General features: G+C 41.4%; 1 protein-coding gene and 1 long non-coding RNA gene across 12 annotated transcripts in view; one reads left to right on the top strand and one right to left on the bottom strand.

The window, feature by feature from the left end:
* The window catches only part of LOC140625064 (uncharacterized), a 56383-nt gene that overhangs the window by 2416 nt on the left and 35926 nt on the right, over positions 1–18041 (bottom strand). For 2 of the 3 annotated variants that reach the window (XR_012024442.1, XR_012024440.1), the window contains exons 1-3: positions 16034–16170; positions 3893–4154; positions 1083–1214 (exon numbers count right to left, since the gene is read on the bottom strand). This is a non-coding gene — a long non-coding RNA (uncharacterized lncRNA). Of the gene's footprint in view, positions 1–1082; positions 1215–3892; positions 4155–16033; positions 16171–18041 lie in introns of those variants that run through there. The other variant, XR_012024441.1, reaches the window with a different exon arrangement.
* Positions 1–18041, top strand: part of CD86 (CD86 molecule) — a 90389-nt gene that overhangs the window by 58540 nt on the left and 13808 nt on the right. For 8 of the 9 annotated variants that reach the window (XM_072812283.1, XM_072812275.1, XM_072812277.1 and 5 more), the window contains 3 exons: positions 1527–1576; positions 13866–14201; positions 16517–16819. In XM_072812283.1, coding sequence (XP_072668384.1) covers positions 1527–1576; positions 13866–14201; positions 16517–16819 — 689 coding nt within the window. Of the gene's footprint in view, positions 1–1323; positions 1346–1526; positions 1577–13865; positions 14202–16516; positions 16820–18041 lie in introns of those variants that run through there. The other variant, XM_072812282.1, reaches the window with a different exon arrangement.

The raw sequence follows: 18041 nt of genomic DNA, 5'->3' as shown, positions 1-18041 counted from the left end.
AAAATCTTTTAAAAAATGAAAAAAGAATATGGGTAGATGTTTCCATTTTGTTTTTGTCTAAAATAACTGCAAGTAGAGGCAAGAAGCTATGAACAGGTAACAGTGGGGGAAACTAGACAGCTAGCACACCGGGTTGGGAGAAAGAACTGCTTTCCACTCTTTATCACCTGTACCTTTTAAATTTAGGTATGTGCAGGTATGATCTATTCAAAACTTTTTGACTGAAGAAAGAGGGTATAGTCTAGAAGGGAAGAAACCTAACAGACACTTTTAGCCCCAAGCTCTGTGCTGAGTGCTTTGGGAGCAGAGGACAGGTGTCTAGCATAGCCCAAAGGGATCAGGAATGGCTTCTAGACAAACCACCCCCAAGGAAGAAATTTCTGCTATTGGATCACAAATAGTTGTGCATCTTCTCCTGAGCATTCGTTTGTTTTATCCTAATGAACAGATCTGTAAACTAATTCACCAATTAGGTTTTCATTTTTACGTTGGCTGTTGAAAGGCTATAGGCCAAACTTGTGACCTGAACCACGCAGGGTGGGCAGATTTCTAAATGCTAAGCGTTTAGCACTGGACTTGTACCAGGCTCCATTTTATATTCTTACATTTGGTTTGCTTCTTAGCTGTTTCTAATTTTGGTCATTTTCCCTTATCCTATGCTTCCCTGTAAGCCACTATAGCCTTTTTGGTCTAAGTTGGGGTAAGTGGGTGAGTCAAGAAAGAGGGAAGGAAAGAAGAGAGCATAGAAGTTAATAAGCGGTGCCTGCTGTTCTCCTTGGCTCCATCATGCTCTCAAAGTGGGGTCCTTACACCAGCAACAGCAGCATCACCTGTGAGTTAGACACAGGTTTTACTGAGCTTATTACATCAGAATCTCTGTGGACAAGGCCCAGATAACTGCTTTAACATGATCTTCCAGAAGATTTTTACACATGGTAAAGTTTGAGAATCACAGGGAAACCAAAGGCAAGTTGATTTCTAAACGTAAATACTCTTCATTTGTCCCATCATATCCATTGTCTTGGGCAACCTAAGTAACGCCAGCTACTCCAATAACCAATCCCCCAAATTTCATAGCTTACCACAATAGAAGTTTATGTTTTCCTCACTTTAGGGTGGAAAGAACTGTTTTGTTAATTTGTTCACCAATCCAGATTCTTTTCATAGTGAGGCTTTGCCATCCTCTAGGGCCTTGCACTCCTCCTCTGGATTCTCTGCATCCAAGAAAGCAAGAGAGGAAGGTAAGAGAGAGAAGGCTTTAGTGGCAGGTCTGGAAGTAACACCAATCTTTTCTGCCTACAATTCCATTGGCCAGAACCCAAACACATGGGCCACCTAACTGCAGGTGAGGCTGGGATGTAGGGCTTATCTGTGGAGCTAGGAGGAAGAGGAAATGGCCTTGATGAACATATAGCATGATCTCCGCTACACACCGGGGCCTAAGTGAATCCCAAACTCTATTTGTCGTATTTTGGTTTTCAGTCATTTTCTAATCAAGTTTTATCTTTTCTTTTTTTTAACTCTAGCACTATGGAACTGAATAACATTCTCTTTGTGATGACCCTCCTGCTCTATGGTAAGAACCTTTTGGCTTTGTAAAGTCCTAGAATCCTTCTATGTTTACCAATGAGTTGGCTACGACAAGCCCAGGCCTGAGACTTGGTAGGTTTTACTTATTTCTATCCACTGTAGCCTAATACCACATGCCAAAAAAAGACTTTCCTGGAGAAGAAGCAAGCATCATGCTAGAGAGCAGGTATCTCAGCTGATGGCAGGTCTAGCCTAGAGGGGATGCAACCCTCTGTACACCCTTCTCCTCTGCCATCTTACACCCGTGTGGCACTAGATGCACAAAGTAGGGTAGACTGGCCTGTCCAGCAGCACTTAGGGAGCTGGGGGGAAGGTCCCTGCTCTGACACCTCTGAGGCTTAACTTTTTAGCTCCACACACACTTCCTTCTGGTCTTCTCTGTTCCCATTCCTGGCATTCTCAGGCTTTTAGAAAACAGGTGACAGGCTTCTAAAAACCTTTCATTAGGGAACATTGGTTTCCATGTTCCCTACCTTCTCTCTCACCCTCCACAGCCTTCCCTACCAGCCCCTGCCCATAGATCACAGTTGCCCCTGCTTACTGGAGGGATCAAGGAGCCCAGCCTTGCTACTCCCTACTTCAGTGACCTTCAGCTAGTTGCATCAGCTGATTCACCATGAACTGAATGAAGCTGAGGTTCAGGGTTTCTCACTTAGACAAGCTCTTTCCAAAGTCCCCTCCAAGCCCTAGACATGGTCACATGTCTTATTCTTTGATAAAATCTCCGTTAAGTATATTTTAACCACAATATTAAAACCACTATCTCTTTCCACTGTGACTTTTCTCTCCATGACATTCTCCTTCTGTTGGGTGGTACTGTAGTGGCCATGGGCATTTTGTATTTGAATTCTATATTCTCTCTCTTAAAGAGCACCCCCCTCCCCCCAAAAAAGAAGTTTTAGAAGAGTCACTCTCACAAAAACTCAGATCTTCCCTGTTTGCTGCTCCTCTCTGAGTTTCAGTTTCTTCATCTATAGCTGGGGTTGGTTGAGGTTCCTGCACACATCCTGTGACTAGGCGCCTTTGGTTTTTCCTCTCCTGCCCCTTCCTGCTGTTCATCTTCCCTGCCCTCAATACTGAGAGAGAAGACATCCCAATTTTGAGGGGGGGCAGACTGGGAGGATGAGCTAAGCTTGAGCTCGTCCACAGCAGCAGACAGGCTGCCCCTGACTAACTGGCCTGCCCATGGGTTCACCTCCTCCAGGTGGCTACACACTAGGCCCTTGGCCACTGTCCTCATGCCTGCTGTGTGTGTGGAGGGGTCAAGGCTCTAGGGAGAGATGCTCTCTCCAATTCATGCTGCCTGGGACAGGACCTTTTGCGATTTCTGTTTTCTGCTTAGCTCCTTGGAGCTTGTTGTTGAGTCCATGAATGTGAGGTCTCTAGATGTGCTAACTGACCAGTTCACTGATACAGGTCAGAACAGAAGCTTCTACTTCCCATGGCCAATGACCTGCTAACTTTAGCTCTTGGGGAAGAAGACTGTATGTGTGAGGAAGGGGATAAGACAAGGCTCTGGAGAACATTGTCCAGCAGGAAGCCCTTCCCATTCCACTCCCTATTCTATTTGCTTGACAAGTACGTAGATGTAGCACTTACTTTGTGCCAGGTACTGTTCTAAGCATTTTATAAATAAATAATAACTCATTTAAACATCACAATAACTTGCTGCTTTAGGTCTTTTTTTTTTTTTATTGGAGTTCAATTTGCCAACATATAGCATAACACCCAGTGCTCATCCCATCAAGTGCCCCCCTCAGTGCCTGTCACCCAGTCACCCCAAACTGCCCACCTCCCCTTCCACCACCCCTAGTTCATTTCCCAGAGTTAGGAGTCTCTCATGTTCTGTCTCCCTCTCTGATATTTCCCACTCTTTCTCTCCTTTCCCCTTTATTCCCTTTCACTATTTTTTATATTCCCCAAATAAATGAGACCATATAATTTTTTGTCCTTCTCTGATTGACTTATTTCACTCGCTGCTTTATTTTTTTTTTTTTTTTTTTTTTTTAATTTTTATTTATTTATGATAGTCACAGAGAGAGAGAGAGGCAGAGACACAGGCAGAGGGAGAAGCAGACTCCATGCACCGGGAGCCCGACGTGGGATTCGATCCCGGGTCTCCAGGATCGCGCCCCGGGCCAAAGGCAGGCGCCAAACCACTGCGCCACCCAGGGATCCCTCACTCGCTGCTTTAGGTCTTATTATGATTCACCATTTTATAGATGTGGAAACTAAGGCCCAGAGAGGTTAAGTAGTTTGTCTAAGATCAACATAGCTAATGAGTAGCAGGGCTTATACTCACCACACAGTATAGAATCAGTGTCTGTTCACTTAACCTTGACATTTTGCTGCTTCTCCTAACTCTTGCTCGTGAACTATTCATAAGTGGTGGTAGGATTTGTTGCTTGGAGACCCAAGCAACTTTGGTGGATGTCGCTTATTCCTCAGACAAGTTCACAAGCTCCGCACCAGCACGTCCTTCACCTTCACTGCAGCCAACACCTCATCTGCCCCTAGTGCATGGGGCACCCTTCTCATTGCAGTGACCAACCCAGCTCTTATGACTTGGAGGAAAATGAAGAAAAATGACTTAGAAACAAATTTTTACAAAAGTCTATTACCATTTTCCCCCAAACTTTCTGACTCTGCACACTGAAAGTGAGACTAAAGCTGAGAAGCCTTATCAAAACTGAGTCCAGATGTCACTTTTGCCCTTGCCTTGCCTTTGAAGTTTCAAAGTGCCCTGCCTGGATACTCGTTAGCCTCAGAAAAGAGAATTACCAATATTGAAACCATGAAAATAACCTCCCCAAATGGTAGATACTTAAGTTTTATGACATAGAAGAATAAGTGACTATCTATTTGGCAGTATAAATTTCAATACTGGGATAAGAAATGGTGATATCAGATTAGAATATCACATTGCCAATACTTTACAAGCTATTAAAAACAGCAACAATGAGAAAAACAACAAAAACAGATACCATTCTTTCTTAAAGAAAGAAAGAAAGAAAGAAAGAAAGAAAGAAAAGAATCAACTTGAATTTTATCTTTCTTCTCAAGACACATCTCTGCTTACTGGGCTGATGAGCACTGACCTGGCCATAGGCAGGCATCCAAGGGAAGAAAGGAGATGCAATTGGCCCAGTAAATCCATAGCAAAAATGCAGAGTTGAATAATTCATTTGATGGCAGAGATAAAACAGTGCAGCAAAATAATTCTGTTTTTCGTCTCCCCCATATGTTCTGTGTCCTCCCTCAGGGAAATTAGACATTCTAGTTGCTGCCCCTGCCCTTGAGGGGCTTAAGACTGAAAAGGGCAGGTGGGCCTTGCAGAATCGGACCTTACAATTTCTGCTTTGTTTATTTATAAAGCTAAAGCAATTTCTAAGTGCCACGTGCAGAGGTATCTTTACCTGTCAAGTTCTGTTTGCTGCTATCCTACCACCTCTGGAACTCTTTAAAGACGGAGCCAGAGTAGTATTTGGAAAATCACTAGTTCACACATCACAAGGGAATTTCTTTCTAGTTTGACTTTTGATGGTGGCTCTCTTATTGTCTGGGGGTTGTCTGAGTCATAGTGCTTCCCATTTCTCTTGAACAATACCTCTGGTTCAATGAACATACCTGGGATGTAGCTGAAAATCTTTCTTCACTTTAAAATTCACATAAAATTAGCTCAACTCATTCTACATCTTATGGAAAGGTCCACTGTTTCCCCCCAGATTTTTGCAGGTTTCTAGTGGATGATTACATAGGGATTATGTTTATATGGTTACTTTTACTCCTATTTCCTGCTACTGTCGATAGTGGTCACTAAAATCACCGCCTGGAAGTGAACTTAATTCCAAAATTCCCAAAGAATTGTCATGAAGCCTAATAGTTCTCCTATTGGAGTCACTCCTTCGTGTTAAGCTACTGTTTCAGGGTCTTTTGAAATACATGTATGCTACCCAATAGGGAATATCTTACCCCCAAAATAATTAATCATTTTAGTAAAGTGCTTAGTAAGTTCCAAAGAATATGGGCTGTCAGCCATGATAATTTCATGGAAGATAGTTACTGAATAGGAAAAGTGTAGGGTTGTTTGGAAGCAAGAATGAAACTGGGAACAGAGAATTTTTCTAAGCATGGGTTTATTTTCATTTATCTTGCTTAGTACTTAGAATGCACTTTTGATCTGAGGATTCGACCCCCTTATATTGCCAGGCCCAGACTCAAGTTGCAGGACCTCAAAACTATGAATACATTTTTAACATCCTCTATAGGACTACTCATTCTTGGTTTCATTTTCACCTTCTTTCATTTTTTTCCTCTAACAGATGTCTCTATTAAAAAGTATTCAACTCCTTTCTCCATTTAAAAATCACTTTTCTGGTTCTTACTATAAAACAACAGACAAGAGAGTAAAAATACTTATATATAGTTATGATCACAATATATGTGCAAATCTCTGAATATGTTTTACTCAGTATTGTTTCATACACACTTTCTAAAGTTTCTAAAGGATTTTCATTTTTACGATTTTTGAAATTGCATTAATTCATTGAATTGAACATATCATTTTGCTTTCTTTTGTGTGTATGTGAGTGTGTGTGTTTTATTCAGTTAGAAGTTATGGCCCCCCCCAAAAAAAAAAAAAAAAGAAGTTATGGCCCCATTGTCTTCTTTGGTTGCCAAGGAGGTTTCAATCTAATTGTCATTCTTTTGTAGGTGCTCTTTTTTTAGTTTTTTTAAAGAATGAGTTTGTAAGTTTGAAAAAATCTTTTATGCTTTATATTTAGCAGCTTTACCACAATATTTCTAGGTATGGATATATTTTCATTTACCTTGCTTGGTACTCAGAATGCACTTTTGATCTGAAGGCTCATGTCCTGCACAATTTGAATATTCACAATCTTTATCTCTTCAGCTATTGTTTATCTACCATTCCCTCCATTCTTTTCTTCAAAGGGGGTCTTATCATTGTTGAGAGAGCCCAGAACAAAAGGTTCTAGCAGTGTTAAGGTTCTACCTGGGGTAGGAGTAGGGAAGAAAGATGAGGGGACATAATGAATCATCATGAAGAAAAGCATCTTCCGGGCTCTCTTTCCTCCCTACCATGAGGAGGCCTCAGCAGAGGCACCTGAAGAAGACCTCTACCCAAGTCTTCAAACAAAAAAATCATGGAATGAAGGTGCCTGGGCTATGAATGTAAATATGTGAATAGGCATGACTGGCCACAGATCTTGAGTTTTGATTACGACTCCTGTCAGAGACTACTGTGCATGGGCTGTGCACTATGTCTCATGTGGGGAGAATAGTTTTCCCCCATGAAGCCCAATAGGTAAAACCTTTGTTATTGCTTAGGGTCAGGGCTAAAAAAATTAACATAGGTTTTTTTAACTAGAAGCTAGATTCCTCGGGAGACAATAACCAACCATCATGTCAGGTCATGATAAGTACTCTGATAAAAAATAAGTCAATGTAAGGAATAAGGAATGACAAGGATGCTATCTTGGTCAGAGTAATCTCCCTAGGAGGTAGCCTTTTATGAGAGACTTATATGAAGTGAAGAAATAACTATGAGATTTTATGGAGGAAGAGCCTTCTAGGTAGAGGGCTCAATATGGGAAAAGGCCTTGAGATAGAGTGTGTTTGCCTTTTGAAGGAATGATGAGGAAGCCAATGTGGTTGGAGCTGAGTAAGTGAGAGAAAGAGGTTTGAAAGGTACTGGGGACCAGATTACGTGAGACCTTTGAGACCAGGGAAGGATTTTGGATTTCGTTCTCAGTGCGATGGGAAAGGATTTAGATTTAATTTTCAGTGTAGTGGGAAGTCATCAGAGACTTCTGAATAGGAGAATTATGTCATCTGAGATATATTTTAAAGAATTATTTGGGCTTGAGGAACTAGACCTGGGGGCAAGGATGAAAGTAGGCAATTAAGAGGCAATTGCCATTATCCAATCAAGCTGTAATGGAGGCTTGGCCAAGGTTAGTATCTGCAGACCCAGTGAGAAATATTCCAATTCATGATCTATGTCTGTGGGGCAGAAGAATTGATGGAGTAGTGGTAGGAGAAGAAATGAAAGGAAAAGACAAGAAGTGGGGGTAATAAGGTGAGGCACTTGTTATTGAGAGTTTTTAGGAATGTAGAGTAGCACTTTGGTCTGGGGTCTGGTCCAAGGAGGAGATGGCTGGGGCAGAGTAGGCAACAAGACCATTGGAGGGGGAGAGGACAAGAAAGTGAGAGGCTCAGTATTATGTGTATGAGGCTGAAACCACCTAGACAGGGGCAGTGAAGGAGAAGGCAGATAAGACAGCTGCAGCAAGCCAGATACCCAGACCTTTAGTGAACAATAGTAGCCATGAGGGTTTGTGGATGCTATAGTCTGATGACTTGTACTTTGAAGGGGCTGAGGTGTTTTTTTTTTTTAACATATAATGATGTGTTTTCCATTTTCCATTACATGATGCTTTATAAATCTTAATAGATCATATTTCATAAAACTTAGAGTATATTTTTACAATTTTACTAAGCATATACAGACATTATGCATAATATATAAATATACAGATAATTATCTATTATAGATGATTATCTAGAGTAGCATAGATATATTTATATAGGTAATAAGATAGTAAGCTTGAAATGAAAACAAAGCTAGTCTTAGCAGAAATATCATGTAGGCCATGAAAACTCCTGTAGAACCGTCCCGGCTCTACAACAGAGGATCGCTCTTGAGTTTACTATGAAAGAAAAAAAAGTACTAGATGACACTTGTTAAAGCACAGTAAAGAAGACTTTATCCAAGGGGGTTAGAGTGCTTTTGAGATAGGCATAGGGTGCTGGAAAGGGTTTTTACAATGGGGGAGAGATATTTGGCTCAACTCCAAATATAGCATGGGAGGTGGGAATTTCTAGCCAAGGAAAGAAGTGGGGCAGGGTTGGGGGTGGTCAGCGGATAGAAAATTACTAAAGGGAAACAAGGATAAGGAGGGATTCCACCCAAACCACTTTAACAGCATTCTTGCTAAGGACAGGCCAGGATCATCAGACATTACTTGGGGGATGATGGAGGATGAGGAATCTGATCAGATACTCAAGCATAATCAAATAGCAAAGTTGGGTATTCTGGTTAAACTGGTTATAAGCAGGGTACTTGCTAAAATTGGGTTTTATAAAGGTAGATGGGCCTAGGAGTGGATCAGGAGTCTGAATTAATTTTGATTAAACAAAGAGTCTTTGTCATACTTAAAAGATAATGTCTCCAAGATCTCTGGATAAATACAAAACCCCTTTTCTCTGGTTGCTCTTTTCTTTGCTTCATACTGTCTCTTTTCCCTTCTCTTGCCCATATCAGAGTTCAGCTCTAGTTATAGTTCTACATCTCCTCAGCCACATCTGTGCAGACCCTCTCTTGGGGGTCTCTTCTACAGATGATTCAAATAAGTACTGACAGCAGCAAAGAGGGGAACCTTTCACTGAGATGAAGGACAGGAAAGCTTAGGGGAGAAAGAGAGTATCTGCTGCTATGTAAACAGCAGTATCCAGCAGACAGTTGAATGTGGATATTTGGAACCCTAGTCAAAATGATTGGCTGGAGATAAGCATCTGTGAATTATTAGCTTATATGTGGCAGTTGAATCCATGGGGATAGAGGAGAAAAATCAGAAAAGTGGAGAGTTGGGGCAGCCTGGGTGGCTTAGCAGTTTAGCACCGCCTTCAGCCCAGGGCGTGATCCTGGAGACCCGGGATTGAGTCCCATGTCAGGCTCCCTACATGGAGCCTGCTTCTCCCTCTGCCTGTGTCTCTGCCTCTCTCTCTCTCTCTCTGTCTTTCATGAGTAAACAAATAAAATCTTTAAAAAAAAAAAAAGTGGAGAGTTGGGAGAAGATTGAGAACAGGCAACAGAGATAATCAGCATTTAAGGAATGATCAGAGAAAACTGACAAGGAGGTCAGAAAATGGAAAAGAGAGTTTCCAGAAGGAGATAAGCCCAACACTGTGATATTCAACAGAGTGGTCAAATGACATGAGGTCTGAAAAGAGCTCTGAATTTGGCATTGGTGGAAAGTCACTGACAACCTCTGGGAAGGAAGTTTTGGCAGAGAGACAGAGGACAGAGGCTGGGGATAGAGGCAGCCACTTACTCTTTCAGGGACTTTGACTATAAAAGAAAAAGAAACTAAAAGCAATAGGAAAGAGAACTGCTGAAGTAACTGTGATGAGGAAGGGAGAGGGTAGTAAGCAGGGTAACCAGCCCATAGAACAAACTAAATGGGATGGGTCCAGATTTGTAATATCATCAAGCCTAAACAATTGAGTAATTTCATCCAGTATTGCTCAAACATTTAGTTTTAAGAATAAATATGTAGATCGAAAGTGAAGTGTTCTTAGGATGAATTCTTCACAAAGGAGCAAGTTTATTGGCAACAGAAAGAATGATTGGAAAGGTATACTATTGCTGTGCTATCTAATATGATAGCCACTAGCCACATGTGGCTATTTATATTTTAAATAATTAAAATTTTAAAAGATTAAAAATTCACTTTCTCAGTCACACTAGCTACATATCAAGTGCTCAATGTCTACAGTGGCTGGTGACTATCATGTTGGTCAGCACAAATATAGAACATTTCCATCATTGCAGAGAGGCCTGTTGGAAAGCACTGCACTACAGCGCACTACTAAACTGGATAGAGATGAGGTCTTGATGAAGTCAAAGAACAAATATTGGTGGAGTAATAAAGAGCAAATCTTGGAGGAAGATATCTTGTGGACAGAGATGAGTACGTTGAAGTTTAAGATATTAGATGCAGAGTTCTTGGTGAAAAGGTTCAAGGTTATAGTCATGGGAGAGGAGCTGCTGAAATAGTCTGTGGATGAAGATCTTTGGAATGGAAAAGACCAAAGAACTTTGAAGCAAGGTTGTTGGTGAATTTATCCACATGCTGAAATAGTTCAAATTGATAGTAATGGTTGGCTAGAAAGAAGAACCTTACATCTACTGCCAAAAATCCTCAATGAATAAAGAAGTAATGACAAATGATTAGTAGCTAACAGCAGTGAGAGAGGTGGGCACATCAAAATGGAAGGGATGTTGTTGCTTAAATCCCTGTGAAGTGTGCTACAACAAGCAGTGACTGAGGACGAGTGGTGTCCTTTAGGTAGGGCCAGATTTCAATAAAAGCATAACCTTGGAGGCAACATTTGATGGAGAGGTTGAAGATGTAGAGGAGTTTATTACAATGGAATGAGATTTCCAGAAGGTCTAGCTTTGAAGGAAGTTTAGTAAATGAGGAAAAATTTATGAGTACAGATAACCATAGTAACATAAGAAAAAGATGGTTCTTGAATGTATAAGACATGCATTTGGGGTAGTGGCCAGGGAAGACTGAAGTCCCAGGTATAGTCAGAGATCTCACAAAGTTAGAAGACTACAGGTTTTGTATAACATTCAAACAGTATATTGCTAAGGAACAAACTTTTCTACCTGATTAGGGAGGTGTCTAGATGGATTCTTAAATGCCTAACTCCTGACCTGATCACAGCAACCTGTTATAAATAGATCCAGGCCTTTTTTATTACCCAAGTACTGGAGATAGTAAGTATATCTCCAAGGCCAAGGAGAGAATTTCAATGTGTACCTACCCATGGAGTCCCAGTGGAACCAGTAGCTGGGCGACCTAAGATGTGGAATCATAACAGGGAGGCCTGAAACTGCTTAGGAAAAATAGACTTTGAGCTAAATCTTCCTCATATCATCAGAGAGAGAATTAGCATGTCTACCAAGTATAGCTCTGAGTGATGTCATGGAAGAAAGTGGTTGGTGAGGAACTATAGAGTATAAATTGTGAAATATTTTCAGTTCCACTCAAAATGGACCTCAGAGTGATTTCCACCCCAGAATGAGGGGAGAAGGAGGAGGGATAGATAGGAACAAATTTTTCCTATCATTACCTTCTCTGTTCTACTCTGGAGACTGCCAGCAGAGATCCCCTCTTATAGCTTCTGAAGCTGAGCTATCCTTAAAATGCAAATTCTGACTCAGAGGTGTGGTGGGGGTGGGGGTAGAGATTCCACAGTTCTGACCAGCCCCCTAGTGATGTCCTTGCCTTTAGAACAGAGACCACACTTTTGATTGGTAGGTGAGGAGTGGGGCAGTGAGAATGGGTGTAAGGAAAGCCCTTCTAATCTTTGGGAGGTGGGACCTTAGAGAGTTTAGACTGGTCTGTTCTTGGAAAGAGTGGGTGGGAAGGAGAGAATATATTGTGAGGCTCTACAGAGAAACAGTCATAAATCAAGAAGACAGAAGAAGCCAAAGGTCAAGTCATTTCCAGCCCAGAAGGTGTAATCGTCCACTAAACAATAACATAACATTGACCATTAACTGGCATAATTTTCAACTATGAGTTTGGTTTCTCCCTTAGGTCATCCTCCCTATTTATATGGCAAATTAGTGATAAAGCCAGAATGAGTTTCCCCAGAGATACAGCTACTAGAAGCTTTCACAGCAGGTGGCACTCTTACGTTACCATTCAGAATTTAGCAATGAAGTAGCAGGAGCCCCAGGATTGCCTTGTAAGGCAATTGCTGAACACAGTGAATCTTCCTTAGGTTCCCCTTTCACAGTTCCAGGTAATCAGGTGAATTTTCCCACCACCCTCCGATATGTACAGGGACACATCCTGTACATTTGCCGCATTGTATACCTGCCAAGCGCTTCACAGGCTCTAATGAGCACCAATGCAATAGGCAGTGATTTGAACTTGTGTTGACTGTCACAGGTGCCTGGAGTCCTCTTCCCTTAGATTTCAAGACCACCGCCAACCCCCTTGATTATGTGTTCTCACTGGGCCACATCGTGGACAGTTCAGTTTTGCCAAGTGCATGTCACTGTTACTTGGTCCTACTCCCTCTTAGAAGAGAAACCCATTGACCAAATCAATTTAATTTCTCCCACCTCCCTCAAAGAACACCTCAAAGGAAACTCCTCTCATCTCTGTTACCAACCTACCTCCCCTTTCCCCCTTAATGTCAAAGACTCTCCACTGAAGTCTTGAATGATGAAGCTTTATTCAAAACCCACCCTAATATTCTCCCCAGGGCCGCATTTAACTTTGTATGAACTAAGAAACAGTATTTCCCACTAACCCTGCACTTCTTACTCACTACTACTTAATTTCTTGGCCAACCCTCAAGTAATTTTGTGACCCAGAATACATCCTACAAAAGCCCCGATAACTGATCCCATTTAAGGAGTTAGGTGGTACACATCTCTTCCACAAACTTCAGTATGTCCTCAGGGGTGAAAGTCTTTCTCTGAACTCTCCCAGCATGTCCTCCGGGGTTGTAAAAATTTCCAGCGGCAGTGCATACTGGGAAGAGCAAGTTTCTCATACCTGGGGTTTCCCCAATACTCCAAAAGTACATCCTCACCTTCCCGTCTATGATTCATTTCCAGCATCTCATTCATGTACCTTAAATGGTCTCTGACCACCACAATCCCAAAACAACCATCATATTGGCCCAGTTCTCCTTCTGATCCCAGAAAGAGCTTAGCCAGGTCACTGAAAATAGAGGCTTTGGTTGACTGTGTCATCTTCAAACTGTTTTACATCCTTGGGCAAGCTGGCCATAGAAGCAGCATTCAAGAGGAAAGCTCTATAAGGGGAACTCTTTGAATTTCAGAGATCTTACTCAATGTGATACCCAGCATAATGAAAGGGGGATATCAAATTTGTTACCATTATCAGAAATCTTTTCACTAAAAAAAAAAAAAAAAAGAAATCTTTTCACTGTAGCAGGCCAAAGAATAAGGGGATAAGGAGGCAAAGGGTGAGGTTTTGGTGATGGTGTAGAAGTAATGGATCTTGTAACAGCTACAGTGAGGAGAATCAGTATTCAAGGTATAGGAAAGTTCACAGATGGCTAATGTGTTGTCTAAGTCTGCTGGCTTTTCCCGTTCTGGGGTTTAAATTCACAGAACCGCGGTATTAGAAAAATTCTTAGAACACTTAGTCTACCCCTTCATTAAACTGATAGGGAAAGTGAGCCTGTAGTGGCTGCAGTTTGCACAAGGCCCACATTTAGCTAGCAGTGGAGTGAAGACAAAAGTCCCATTCTCCAGATGCCAGTATGTATGCACATTCCAGGGTTTAACACCTAGTTCTTCAGCATCATTACTGATAAGATAGCATCTGGGTATTGTATAAAGAGAAATGGAGTTGGTTTTTTTTTCTTCTTCCTTCTTGTTTCTCCCTCCTGTATCTCTACCTTTTCTTTTTTAGGTGCTGCTTCCATGAAGAGTCAAGCATATTTCAACAAGACTGGAGAACTGCCATGCCATTTTACAAATTCTCAAAACATAAGCCTGGATGAGTTGGTAGTGTTTTGGCAGGACCAGGATAAGCTGGTTCTGTACGAGCTATACAGAGGCAAAGAGAACCCTCAAAATGTTCATCGCAAGTATAAGGGCCGCACAAGCTTTGACAAAGACAATTGGACCCTGAGACTCCATAATATTCAGATCAAGGACAAGGGCTTGTATCAATGTTTCGTTCATCATAAAGGGCCCAAAGGACTCGTTCCCATGCACCAGATGAATTCTGACCTATCAGTGCTTGGTATGTAGTCAATGGCACATTCAGATCCTTGACCTTCTCAGATGAGACTGCAAAGAGCAGAGATATCTGGGGGGAGGCGCGGGTCGAGGAGTTGGGGGTTGGGGATGGTGCGGGTAGAGAAGGCAGGAGACAGCCATTTTGGGGAAGTCTGTTTGAAAGGAATGCAGAGTTTGATGATAGGAAACTGAAAATCCTTCGTATTTGTTATGGTTTGCTTTTGAAGGATAAGAATCTGCTTTGGGGAAAAACTAGAGCTAACTGAACAAAGTTAAAGTAGCTAAGGGAAAACCATGGGTAATTGGGCCATTATTAAGTTCACATAACTATTCAGGCTTCAGATCTTTTTTACATTCATTTTTTTCCTTTGGTCCAAGATTTCTCACCCACTAAGTCTTTGCCTAGAGCTCCTACCAAAGGTGACAGCTGATTAATTTGGGTTTTTCCTTCAGCCTCCTGGAGGTCACTTATGAGTGGTTTGCTGCCCAACCAAGAGCCCCGTAGACGGAACGGAAATAACCCAGTGCACATAATCCTCAGACTGACAAATCAGCTCCTCTTTTTTTCCAGGCCTTGAAAAGCCTAAATACCACTACAGACTTTTTTTTTATTAGAATGCAGTAAAATTAGTTATTTTTATTTTGATGCACAATTCTGTTAATTTAAAAATATGTATAGATTTATGTAACCACCACTATAAATAGGGCACAAAACATTTCCATCATCCTAAAAAAATTTCCTCACACTGTTGCTTTATAATGATACCTTCTCCGTACCCACAACCCCTGTTTTACATTCTACAGCCTTCATCTTTTTGAGAACACCACATAAATGTATGTAACCTTTAAGACTGGCTTCTTTTATTCAACATAATGCCTTTGGGATTTATCTCAGTTGTCCCATGTATCAAAAGCCTGTTCCTTGTTATTACTGAGGATCATTCTATTTTATCCACTCAACCCATGGAAAGACATTGGGATTTTTTTCAGTTTGGTGCTATTATAAATAGCTGCTGTAAACATGTACAAGTTTTTGGGTGAACATAAATTTTCATTTCCCTAAGGCAGATACCCAGGTGTGGGATTACCAGGTTCAGGTTAACTTTTGATGAAACTGTAAAAGGCAGATCAACAATGATTCTGAAACCATGAAGTAAAGCAAAGGCAAAAGTAGAAATAGAATGAGGAGCCGTCCCTTTAAGCCTTTTGTGACTCAACATAGGCTGCAGGACTTTTGGAACATTTTAGCAAGTGATAAATAAGTGTTTTCAAGGTAGGGCCAGATACCACTGAGGAACATGGTATGTTTAGGTGGGACATGATCATTTTTTTATTTTAACAATTTTATGCTTGTTTTAATGTATTAGGAAAAGCAATAACTAACTTAGCCAACCTGTGATTTCACAGATATTGCTAAGGAGGCCAAAGTAGCACCCTGACAATCCACCTTCTACAGACCACATGAAGTATAAGCAGAGTACTTAGGTAGCATGTTGATACAGCAAAACTTAGAAAGATGACATGCAAATCACTTGTTTTAGAGGCAATAAAGTAAATTATAAATTAGTATGTAGAACCTGAAAACTACCCATCAACTATAGAAGAATAACAGGGGATTTGGCTAGCAGAAGGGGCCAGTGGTCCTTGACAGACATCAAAATCTGAATGCCAGACCAAGGCGAGAGCAGCTCTGGGTTTACCAAGCTCATACATTTTCCCTGAAAATGGCTGGGTTTGGCCTTCATCTTACAGTATATGATGAAGAAAGTTTGACAGTCATTCCCAAAACCAATATTCTGAACTTCTAAACCCCAAATAACCTCACCCTCCACAAACCTGCTTGGGTTTCTAGAAGATATGGCCCAGAGCATGCCAGCACAATGAACTCTGTTGGTATCAGTCCCTTTCTGCTTCCTTAGTCTGGCAAGTTGGAACATACCCCACGAGACAGCTGGGTTCTAAAGTCAGACCGCTTCTCCGTCCCAAGACTCCACTCCTCAGAACAATGGCCTCATTGTGAATCTTTGGTGACTCAACTTCAGCTCTCCTGTCACCCAGAGAGCACCCCCTCCTCCCTGATTTGGGTAAGCAGGAAGTAAGCATGGCCCAAGCTCCATTCTTGAAAAATAAATGTGGGGTCATTATGTGGCTCTCACCATGGGCTGAGGCCCACAGTTTAGACACTGAGAGGCTCCCAAGTGCCCCCAGTAAGTTTCCAGATCAGAGCCAGATATTTACAGTTCTCTTTAGATACATTTAAATTTACACTGATTTCTTTTTTTTTTTTTTTTTTTTTTTGTATCTTTATTCTGCTTTCAGCTAACTTCAGTCAACCTGAAATAATGGTAACTTCTAATAGAACAGAAAATTCTGGCATCATAAATTTGACCTGCTCATCCATACAAGGTTACCCAGAACCCAAGGAGATGTATTTTTTGGTAAAAACCGAGAATTCAAGTACTAAGTATGATACTGTCATGAAGAAATCTCAAAATAATGTCACAGAACTGTACAACGTTTCTATCAGCTTGTCCTTCTCAGTCCCTGAAGCAAGCAATGTGAGCATCTTCTGTGTCCTGCAACTTGAGTCAATGAAGCTTCCCTCCCTACCTTATAATATAGGTAAAGCCGCTTCCCAAGACTATTTCTTTCATCAGATATTACCCTAATGGTTGAGGAAGATCATTCAGTGTGCCCTGCTTACTAGGGAGCTTCAAACAGGGCCATTTTTGTGGTACTATTAGGAATGAACTAGATGGAGGGCTCCTCTCTTCATCTGAGTGCTATAGGGTCCTGGAGACTATGAACATAACGCTGCACTTGAGAAAGTATGCTCTTAGCCCTGAAACTGACCCAGTCTTTTGGACTACCTTTGGATAGAAGATTCACACACACACACACACACACACACACACACACACACACCGTCGTCGTCATCATACATACATACATATATACATACAGTACATGCTCTAAGTACAGAACTTTTCTAGATGTTGTTGGCTTCAGGTGTGAAATCTAAAATGTATAAGACATGCTCTCTGCCCTCAAGGACTTTCCAATAGAATCAGAACTCCATGATGTACACACATGGAAAACTGGATTTTTAAAAAGACTGAATTGCAATCTAAACCACATCCCATGGAAATATGCAACTAAATTTAAAAACAGGAGTGACTGAAAATCAGTTTTATAGATATTTGGAGGTAGATAGGTTCCTTGAGGGCCAGGGAAGTCTTCCTAAAGGAAATGGGACCTTAAAACGCCATAAAAGATAACTGAACTTTAAAAGTATGGTTGAAGAGCTGACAGGTATCAGACTTGTGGTTTCCTGAACAGAAAGAAAAATTCTCAGACGCATCCAGGCTTAGAAGGTGAGAGGACCAAAATCAATTAACAGTATTTGATATGGGCACAGGTGTCAAGCAAAGACTAAGAAGCAGAAATTCTCGGGGCATGTTGACAGTGCGTAGTATAGGGTCCAGTCCAGCTGGAGGAAAGGGACAAAACTAAGCAGTGTCTGCTAATAGAAGCAGGACATTTTGAAGTCCTGGCTTTGCCCTGGAGGAAGGGCATCCATATTTGCAACCTCACTTTTGAAGAGCAATAATTGCAAGATTCTCTCCTGGAATAAAGGCATCCTGTACCCGCACGGCCACTATCACTGCTTCTTCTGATCCTGGCCCCTCTCTTCCCACACATCTGCCTTCTGCTAACCTTGGCCCCTTCTCCAATTCTGGCCGTTTGGTTTCTCTCTCCTAAGGCATCCATCCAACTCCTTGCTTCATCCCCTAACTTTGCTGCTTCCTTTCTCTTGGTGTCTCATTGTTCAAACATAACTTGG

This window comes from Canis lupus, chromosome 35 (genome assembly GCF_048164855.1).
Source record: "Canis lupus baileyi chromosome 35, mCanLup2.hap1, whole genome shotgun sequence".
NCBI lineage: Eukaryota > Metazoa > Chordata > Mammalia > Carnivora > Canidae > Canis > Canis lupus.
This window is presented reverse-complemented; position numbering and strand designations above follow the sequence as displayed.